General features: G+C 36.1%; 1 protein-coding gene across 1 annotated transcript in view; it reads right to left on the reverse strand.

The window, feature by feature from the left end:
- Positions 1-11,563, reverse strand: part of LOC127869681 (nuclear distribution protein nudE-like 1) — a 41,273-nt gene extending 29,710 nt beyond the window's left edge. The window contains 1 exon segment of the mRNA XM_052412339.1: positions 11,033-11,563. Within this exon segment, the coding sequence (XP_052268299.1) occupies positions 11,033-11,109 (77 nt within the window). The 5' untranslated portion in view covers positions 11,110-11,563.
- Positions 11,564-11,601: the final 38 nt, after the last annotated feature.

Below are 11,601 nucleotides of genomic sequence, written 5' to 3' on the forward strand. Positions count from 1 at the left end.
GTGTATGCCCCCGGATCGAATGATCTGGGGTATATTGTTTTTGGCCTGTCTGTCTGTCTGTCATTGTATGTGTCTGTCAGACTCTGTCTGTCATTGTATGTGTGTGTCTGTCCCAAAACTTTAACCTTGGTCATAACTTTTGCAACATTGATGATAGCAACTTGATATTTGGCATGCATGTTTATCTCATGGAGCTGCACATTTTGAGTGGTGAAAGGTCAAGGTCATCCTTCAAGGTCAAATGTTAAATATATGGCTTCAAAGCGGCGCAGTAGGGGGCATTGTGTTTAACCAACACAACTCTTGTTGGTATTGTTGTTGTGTTTGTTTACACATTTTCATACGTCTTGTTAAGATTGGGGTTGTGATTAACCGTAATTTGCGTCACCTGTCAAGTTTTGTGTACATGTAGCTGGGCTATTATCAAAACATGCGAACTGGCAAACAGCTTCACACCTCCATTGTTTGTTTATCGACGGTCATGTCAGTAATGGTGTTACGGTACGGAATTTTTTCCCTGATTTTTTTGCTTCAAAAACTTTTTTTTCCCAATTTTTTGCTTCAAAAAGAAGATGCGCGTTATACATAAATGCGCGTTGTACACAACGTTTTACGGTACTCAATCTTATGTTGTGGCTTATTTTAAATTCATTAATGAATTTTCTTCTCTTTAATTCGTAAATTTGCTTTCCTTTTTGTTTTTTTTTTAAAATCGTAAATTTGCTTTCCTTGCAAAATATTGTTAAGGTTTTCAGACTTAATGATAATTTTCACTCTAGTTATTATTATTATTTATTTCATATGCTTTTAATCATCATCTGCTAATAACATGTTAATTAGTGTTTTTATCCCCACGCTTTTTGAAAAGCGTGGGGATATTGTGGTTATCTCCGCCGTCTGTCCGTCCATCCTGGCCACTATCTCCTCCTATACTATAAGCACTAGAACCTTGAAACTTACACACATGGTAGCTATGAGCATATGTGCGACCCTGCACTATTTGGAATTTTGATCTGACCTCTGGGTCAAAAGTTATGGGGGTTGGGGTGGGGCCAGGTCAGAGATTTTCACTCATTTTTTTATGTTATTTTACATTAACTTCTTCATTTCTACACCGATTTACTTCAAATTGATACTGATCATCTCTTATGACAATACGGTCAATCTCAACTATGCATGGCCCCATTACCAACCCTGGGGCGCCTCGCCCACATAGACCACGCCCACCCAAAATTGCCTTTTACCATAACTTCTTCATTTCTACACCAATTTACTTCAAATTGATACTGAACATCTCTTATGACAATACGGTCAATCTCAACTATATATGGCCCGATTACCAACCCTGGGGTGCCCCCGCCCACATAGACCACGCCCACCCAAAATTGCCTTTAACTATAACTTCTTCATTTCTACACCAATTTACTTCAAATTGATACTGATCATCTCTTATGACAATACGGTCAATCTCGACTATGTATGGCCCCATTACCAACCCTGGGGCGCCCCCGCCCACATAGACCACGCCCACCCAAAATTGCCTTTAACTATGACTTCTTCATTTCTACACTGATTTACTTCAAATTGATACTGAACATCTCTTATGGCAATATGGTCAATCTCAACTATGCATGGCCCCATTACCAACCCTGGGGCGCCCTCGCCCACATAGACCATGCCCACCCAAAATTGCCTTTTACTATAAATTCTTCATTTCTACACCGATTTACTTCAAATTGATACTGAACATCTCTTATGACAATACGGTCAATCTCAACTATGAATGGCCCCATTACCAACCTTTGGGCGTCCCCTGGATCAAACATGCGGCGTGGGGATACGCGTCGACCTCTGCCGCGCCATTTCTAGTTTATTATTAAGTTTATTTGTTTGACCAAAAAAAAAGGTAACCAACTTCACGGGTTCCACTGGCGAGAATACTGGAAATCAATTTCAACAATTCATGACTTGTACTAAATTTCTGTAAGAGTAACTATTTTCAGGTTTTGCCTTACGTGCAACAAAAGTTGTAAAATGTTTTGTTTGTTGTTGTTTTTTTTAAAAAGGCCATAATTCCAGTTTTGTCAAAAAAATCCCAACTCAAATATGGTTCTGAAGTTTACATGCTGGTTGAAATGCTTTAACAGTCTCTCTCCTAACACACGGTTACCCAGCAATACATTTAAGAGCTAAAGTGGGACAGACGGACAAGGGTAAACCTACATACATGTACCCTCCCCCTCTTATTAAGTGCGGGCTTTTAAAAACCCACTCAAATGCAACTGATCAATTTGACTTGTGTATGTCACTACACCTTCTACACAGACCTACAGGCAACGTGTACTTTGACAAAAACGCGTGTCTGCGGTGTTCAATTTTCCTGATGGGTGACATTTCGCTGGGGGCTGACACGCTACTGACCGCGGTGTTCGGAGAACACCCGAAATCGCCGCGATTGCACGCTATCGTTAACGGGAACACCCGTGATCACCGCGATGCTGCGCAGCCACCGTAAACACCTGTTTTCGAGGGTCATTCACGCGTTTTAAATGTACATGTACAAAATAAAATCATATAATTCATGTACATATAGATATTATGTGCACATTTATGCGTACTTAAACTCGGGCAGTACGTTAAGTCGGAAACTAAAATTAAGCGTTTAGATGATCAATACGATTAACTTTTATGGTGTTAATCAATGCAATTGCCCTTTTGGTTTCACAAAATTGGGTTTCATTTCTCCCTATTTCCAGAAAATGACTTGTACATGTTGCATGAAATCTAAATATGGCATGCGTGTTTGATTTTTATTTTATTCAGATGAAATGTCAATTCCAAATAATTCGCGAGCTTCCCCGGTACTTGAGAAGAAATTCACTACGAAACTTTAAATCGAAATTAAAAGATCCCAATGTTGTCTGCGCTACGAAGATTTTGTGTAAAAAATAAATACACCACGCCAATTTTCCCGCGCTTTTTATGGTTCAGAGCAAAGGAAATGAAAATATCATGGGCATATATACATGTATTTATTTGTGGCTACAATTTTTAACAGAACATGAACTATACTCAACGCGCGCACTAGGCGTCAGGTGATTTACGAATGTTGGAATACACCTGTTCTGATTGGGCGCTTATTTCATCAAATCTTTAAATAGAAACATATGCCGAAATTCAATTGATAGTTTAGAGATATGGCAAACGTTTGTGATTTTTGCATTTCTATCACACTTTTATCGTCAACATTGACCAGAATTTGCATGAAATCGGAAATCTTGGGATTATCGGGTAATGGACAGAGACGGGAATTTTTGCATGTATGGGGTAATCCATTGTGATTGTTCGTAATCGTTGTTGATTTTTTAGACACCAAATGACACCTATAACATTCAAACACTTGGTAGATTCTTTCTGCAAATTGGTACCGACCTACGTTTATGTTCAATTATTTTATTTCTAGCGAACACGATGAACACCGCGGTAGATATTATGGGCCCGCGGTGATTCACGGTGTCCACCTTATGGAAAACGGCCCCCGCGAATATTTGATCTGAACACCCATCGCGGGGGTCGTTTGGTAAGTAAACACCGTAAAATGAGCACCGCGACGAGTGGCGTTTGTCAAAGTACACGTTGCCTGTACTGTACTTAAAAGTGTGACAAGATAAAATAACATACATCTGACAGAAACAATGTGATTTAATGCATGTAAGATACACTTTGACTCTGTGTTACAAGCTATATAACTCTGAATTAGTAAGTGCTATTTACATAATAAATAATCTGCAGAATGCCTTTACTTAATAACTCGCTTCCATGTTGTTTATAGTTTTAAATTCACTGATTCAATATAATGCCATGAACTAAAAATGAATTTATTTATTTATTTTCATAACTGTAATAAACCATGTACATGCATTTGAACAATAGAGAGCAACATTGCATAACTCTACTGGTATTATAAAAATAAACTCTGATTTAGTGTCATCATCAAACAATCAGTGTCAATAATCTGATTCAAAAGGACTTGTTCACAGATTGACAAACTTAACAATTTTTCAATTTTGTGTCCCAGATTCAAAGAAGATGCTACACTCAATAAAGCCTGATGCTCCCAGACCAAGTTAAAGCCTTGTTGTTAGTATTGATTCATTGGCTCATTTGATTTAATTCAGGGAAAAAATAGGTAAATATCAAGGTAAAAATAAAGTCAGGTGATGCATGTGTACTGAGACTGTTTGTACATGTAACACATGTAACATTCCTGCAGGTAGCACAGCTTTGTAGCAAGAAGTATAGATGTTAAAAGAAACAGTAATTTGGGTTATTAATCTCCCGAAAATTCTTAAGTACAAATTCTTATTTCTACTATTAAATAATATATTAAAATACTTATTTCTTTCAAATGATCAATCACAAAAATGAAAATGTCAGAACACAACAATTTAAGTTATAGTAGTAATAAGGTGCAGGGATCATCCTAGCCCAAAATTTTAGGGAGAAGTGACTTCTCCTTCCAATTTTATTAGGGAGAAGTGAGCCGACCTTTGATCAAACGCGTAAAGGAACTTTAATATTAATGTTTCACAATTAATAAACATACATATATCTAAGATAAAATATGCTGAAACACCAACTAAACATTTTATTTTTAAACTGCCATGATGTTATAGAGATATTGCTCTCCTAAGAACTGTAACACATGTGGTTTATTTGGCCAAAATACACATTTTATTCATATGTTATTACTACTTAAGCCAAGAGCTTCAGGATGTAGGATAAAGGGACAATAGGGCAGAGCCCTAGCATAGTGTTCTTTTATAGTCTTTCTAGGTGCAATTTCTGTTAGTACATTGCGAAATATTGTCAACCAGACCATCCGTTACACTGCATGTTTATTCGTCATTCTATAAAAATGTTATAAAGAACGTCAAAAATAATTAAAATTGATGAACCATACGTATCCGAAAACATGTCGATATACGTCTTTCGCACATAAAGTAAAATATGCATATTGTTTGACTGCAGAAAATGAAAACCAGTAACCTGTAACCTAGAAAATACATAATCAATATATTATTAGGTTGACATATTGCTTTAAAATATAATATTGCACTAATATATTGCAGTGATTTACTTTGCTAATAGATAGTTTAAAATTGCAAGATGACGAACATTAGCAACGTTCATAGATTGTACGGTTTTAGGACAGTAGCGAAGAGGTTTCATCAGTCACTGCTCATGTCAGTGCCAGCCGCTTACCAATCAGAAATCAATAAATAAAAGACCGGGCAATGTCTCATGGCGATATGATAAAAGCATAACAATAACAATGCAAATACTATATTTTCTTAATGCTATATTTTATCCCCTCTGCACACAATAAGTCACTGTAACGCAGTTGGTCATTTCTCTTCTATTTTTATTGCATAATTATGCACATTTTTAACTGAATTTAAATTGGCAATTTATCCCAATTAATTCCGCATTATGCACCAGTCTCAATTTGCAAATTAGACTAACGACAGAGAGTAACGTGTACTCTTAAAAACCTCCCGAACATTTCGTGGGAGATTCTTCAACACTACATGTTTATGTTCTATGCCGGCCATAGCTTTATTATTACAAGATTTGTTGTGTTTTATTCGATTATACAGTGCTCACACTGGCCTTCAGAAAATAATAGCCATATTTTTTTCTTAAAAAAAATAAATAGCTAAAACAGAAGGGGACTTTTCCGCAAAATGGTACTGAAGGCAAAAAGAAAAAACAAAGAATCTCATTTTATCTACGTTTTATCAAATGTATATCTATTGGATTTTAAAACAAGCATAATACATGTATCAGTGTCATTTTCTTATAAAATATTATCATGGCTTTACAAAAGAATACAATCAAGGTTGTGGGTGTGACTTAACAAACCAGACATCAGCTACAGTTACATACATATATACTTTAAAACAAAAAGATAAATACTTTTATTAAAGTACTTAGTGTTAATAAAATAAGAAAACTGCCCTTTCACATTGTTCAATTTTTAAAGTCTGTCAAGGTGCAAGTTCTGGTTAGTACAATGCAAAATATTGTCAACCAGACCATCCGTAACACCGCATATGTATTCGTCATTCTATAAAAATGTTATAAAGAACGCCGAAAGTAAATTAAAATCAACAAACCGTACCGTATCCGAAAACGACTGTCCGAAAACATGTCGAGATACCTCTTTTGAACATGAAATAAAATATGCATATCGTTTGACTGCAGAAAAAAAAACGCACTCTTGCCAATACGCAATCAATATAGGTTGTGATATTGCAGTGCTTTACTTTACTCATAGATACATAATTTAAAATTGCAAGATGACGGACATTTGCAACATGCGTAGAATGGTACGGTTTTCAGAAAGTAGCGAAAACGTGAATAACAGCAACATTCCAAAACTCAAGACATTTTTTCCGAAATATTTCACTTCTGTCGGACACTGATTTAGAAAAACGCTCTAGGCCACGATGTTACAGACGTATTGACGCGTGTATGACAATACACAGGGTCGAGTGTGTACACAGTTAATCTCGTTATTGAATTTTCCTGCTTGATGGCCCGATTTACAGGCGTTTTGCATTCGCTGGAAAACTTGCAGAGGCTAATTTTTGTTTGATGTAGGCGGATAAAATAATTGCCATTTTTTCTAGACAATTTTAAGAAATAATAGCCAGTGGGATTAAATAATCGCCATTGGCGATAATGTCTGGCAGCAGCGTGAGCACTGATTATACATAAATTGGTGTAACACACCATAACATTCTGAAATTACCTAAATTGTAATTCTCCCACTGAGTGTCGCGTGCCGGTAATTCTAATGTTTGAATGACGTTATTGACTTTTAATGTAATGTTCCCACGTGCTTTTTACTGCGTTTTTGGATTAAACTTTTAATGTGTAAGTCTGTTTCTCTGTTTATGATATTTGTTAAGCTCAGTACTCAAATATATTATGACTGAAATTTAGCAGTGAGATTCGGACTGTTTTAAGTTGTACAAAACGTCAAGCATAACAATAAATGACCAACATGTGAACAATGGCTGTATTGGTTCCCGGCCACCTTGACAAATAACAGTTACAAGAGCCTATTGAAAAACTGTAAACGAGGTCGGGAGCTTCGACTGGCATTCTTTACATATATGGATACGTTAATACACTATCGTCTGTAAAACCGGTGTGTACACAATGCCTCGACTGGAATAAACCAAGGCGACTTGCATTAGCGGTCAGTGATGCGTAGCAAATCCTGTCGCTATCAGTAGATTAGATAACCGATAATTGCACACAATAAACAATGGCAGTATTAGTGACAGCATTCAAGCGCACGCGCGCGGCATATTATCAAAGAAAAAATATTGGAAAATGACGGAGATTTTGTTTTCGCTTTGATGTACATGTAATCAGAAAGCGATATCAAGCATCGTAGGGCGACAATGTCGCCTTGTTGCCCTCTAGGATGATCCCTGAGGTGAAGAACTAACTAACTGCTTACTCAGTAACTGTTATAGTGTTGAATTTAAAATAAATTTGAAATCAAATAAAACAAGCAAAATGAAAAAGACTAAAAATTACACTTTACTTCCAAAAATTAAGAAGATCAGATCATTAATACAAAAGAAAATTCGTAACTCTTACTGGGACTACATGAACAACATAATATGTGATGAAACAGAACATAAACATGGGACAACTAAACGTTTTTGGGGGTTCATAAAAAGCTTAAAAAATGACACATGTGGTGTAGCACCCTTGAGGGATGATGGGGTCTTAAAATCTAACCCCAAGGAAAAAGCTGAAGTCTTAAATTAACAATTTTCTTCTGTTTTTACTAATGACACAAACAGCTCATATCCAGATCTTGGTAATAGCCCGTATAAAAACATGCCATCAATTAATATTACGGTAAATGGTGTTAAGAAACTCCTACTCAAACTGAATCCTTACAAGGCCACAGGGCCAGACAAAATCAAACCCAGAATCTTACGGGAATGTGCAAACGAAATTGCACCTATTTTTACAATTTCTTTTTAACAAATCACTTATTTCTGGTTCTGTCCCTTCTGACTGGTCCATGGCTTTTGTAGCTCCTATTTTTAAAAAAGGTGAAAAGTACCAAGCTAGTAATTATAGACCAGTCTCATTAACATGTATTGCTTGTAAATTGCTGGAGCATATCGTTTTTAGTAACATCTTAGACCATCTTGACAACTTTAATATCCTGGTGGACAACCAACATGGCTTTCGAGCCCGGCGGTCTTGCGAAACCCAACTTGTGGGTTTTATCCATGACTTAGCTTCTACCATGCAGAGAGACCAGATGGATGTTGCCATCATGGATTTTAGTCAAACGTCCGTCTATTTGCGGATGACTGTCAGTGCCTTCCCCAGGAATTTGTTCAGGCGCCCCGGGGGTGGGTTCGGGAGGGTACGTAATTAATTCAACGAAAATTTGTTAAAGCGCATTACGTGTCGAATAAATGTCAGAAAAACAAGGTGAATCAGTTCTATAAATGGACATGTTGAAATATACATGTACTGGAATTAAATAAATTGTTATCACATAATTGTAACCGCTATAATAATTAATTGTTTACTACTTGCAATTAATTTCTCGTATTAATTATGAGTCATAGGTAACACTTGTTTACAGTAAAAAGGTGTGATGATGATGCCCGAAACCGTCTTTAATGTTCTGTACTGTACTAATTACCGGTTTTATATTACTCAAATGGTACAACTGCTTGCTAATCAAGCTGCGATAAACTCTTACTTCATTCCCGACGTCAATCAAAGATAATGGTCGATAGTTAACCCCGCCCTCATAAGCATTCGCGTAACCGATTGGACGATGAACTTCACAGTTTGACGACTGGAAAGTTAACAGATACATCCTTGTCAGCATTTAGATGACTGTGTAATGTGGCTAGAATAATCGATATGCGCGTCATGCTATTCTCTTATCAGTGGATTATCCATTACCCCATGTGGTGTTTATGGCGATAACTTGTGAAAGTAGGTATCGAGTGCTCTTTTTAAACAGGGAATATTGATACACTGATAGGGAAACCTTGATTTTTTTGGACAATCTCCACTTTCTTTTACTGAAGAATACACTGATTGGAAAATTTCAAGCGCCCCGGGGACTATGATTTCGAAATTCAAGCGCCCCGGCAAGGGGCGCTTAAATGGCCTGGGGAAGACCCTGCTGTGTCATGTACAGATCCATAAAAACTTTGGCTGACACTATTCAGTTTCAGAGAGATCTAGATAGTCTATCATTGTGGGAGCTGAAATGGAAGATGTCTTTTAACATAGAAAAATGTCATATCATGCATGTTACGAGAAACCGTAAACCATTAAAAACAGCCTACACTCTTCACAATCAACCTCTGTCTGTTGTAAACCAAGCCACTTATCTTGGCGTTGATAGTCTATCATTGTGGGAGCTGAAATGGAAGATGTCTTTTAACATAGAAAAATGTCATATCATGCATGTAACGAGAAACCGTAAACCATTAAAAACAGCCTACACTCTTCACAATCAACCTCTGTCTGTTGTAAACCAAGCCACTTATATTGGCGTTGAAGTAAGCTCAACTTTAAACTGGTCACCTCACGTAAATAAAATTAGTAGTAAAGCAAGCCAGAGCTTAGGATTCTTAAAACGAAACATTCATTCTTCTAAAATGGAAACTAAGGCAGCGGCATATAACAGCATTGTTAGACCATCCTTGGAATATTGCTCTAGTGTGTGGGACCCTTACCATCAGAAAGATATTGATAAAATTGAAAATGTTCAGCGTTAAGCCGCCAGATTTGTAACGAATAATTACAGCAAGACACCGGGCACGGTCACAAATATAATTAAGGATTTGAATTGGAATACCTTGCAATCAAGAAGACAACAAGCTAGACTCATTTTGTTCTATAAAATACAGTGATTTTTTTTGCTTTAATTTGTTACAGCCTGTGCCATTTGAATTGGGAAAATTAGCGCGATAAACCGTGAAATTGGGAAAAATAGCGCGATTAACCATGAAATTGGGAAAAATTAAGCATTATAAATAGGATTATAAGTAACAGAAGTGATATTGTTTTTAAGTGCATGTTCAGGGAGTTTTCTAGAAAAGGAGTCTGGTCAAATTGGGATTTTTTTTAATCAATAAAAGTGGCAAGTTTGGGAATGATTTATGGACAAAAAATGACTAAATTCAAGTTATATATTTTGTAAGATGTTTAAAAAATAAAGTTGAGACCTAGATTTAAGAAATCATAATTAAGTTATATGAGACTTCTTTCAAAAAAAAAAAAAAAAAAAAAAAAAAAAATATTTTTTTTTTTTTTTTTTTGGAAGTTGAGCTTTTTTTGGGAAATTTTGGTCAGATTTTTGGGGAAAAAACGTGTACTTTTGCGATTGGGAAGCAGCCGAAAATCGGCTGTAAATTTGAGCAAAAAAAATCACTGAAATAGTATATAATCATGTTGATGTCAATCCCCTTCACTATCTCACTCCAAACATTAGACACTCACGCCATCACCTTCACATGGCATACCAAATACCACCAAGTACAGCTGATTACCACAAATTTTCTAGTTGTACAATGGAACACACTTCCATCTTATGTAGTCAGCGCTTATACGATCCCTGGATTTAATTCAGTGCTGTCTACATCAGTGTTCCTTCCTTAGATCACATGATTCTGCTTTTATCCTGTTTTTAACTAGACTAATATTCTCACCACATGCACAGTTGTATATGGATATATTTAAGTCTTAAGGGCTTAAGGTGTTAGGTTTTGCACCTTTTTTTATCACTGTTGATAGCATTTTCCTGAGTGGATTGAGTAACTCGGGAAACCTATCAATCTATTTCTTTTTAACCCCCCAGGCATGGCCATAATGTATCATATCAGTATTGAACATAGCCATTATTATAAATGAAGAAGAAGAAGAAGAATACAGTTATATATCACTTTTTTGTACTTACTCATGTTTGAACTTCTGTGCAGTTTCTCGCCAGTAATTAATCTCATCTTGTGGAGAAGAAAACTTTTTTGAATCCATTTTAGCACACTAACAAAATTTAACTTAAAGTTAAAAGTTTAAGCCTAACACATAAAAAAATGTCAACTTATTAAAGCCTCAGTCAATTTCTGTTGTTACGTCACTACAATCACATTTTCTTCTTTCTAGTTAAGTGCACAGGATAAAACAATATGTAATTATAGTAACTTAGTAAGTTATACTCCAATATATAAAAGTTACAATTTCAATTACAAACGTCACACAGACACAGCAGTTAGTGAGTTAATTTCCACATCGAACTTTTGTAAACACTTTGCTAATAAATCAATTGTTTCTGGTTTAAGCGTGTTTGGTTATTATACCAAGAATTCATTATGATCTCAATAATCCACTTAAGTCAAAAATATACTTCCATATCCATTCAAATTTATATGAGACCGTTTTTATGAACCTCCCGGAAGACAAAATGGCGATAATTTGTTAACGGCAGTTGTCTCCCTTTATTGAACCCGGAAATAATTGTCGACCCGG

Source organism: Dreissena polymorpha, chromosome 2 (genome assembly GCF_020536995.1).
Source record: "Dreissena polymorpha isolate Duluth1 chromosome 2, UMN_Dpol_1.0, whole genome shotgun sequence".
Lineage (NCBI taxonomy): Eukaryota > Metazoa > Mollusca > Bivalvia > Myida > Dreissenidae > Dreissena > Dreissena polymorpha.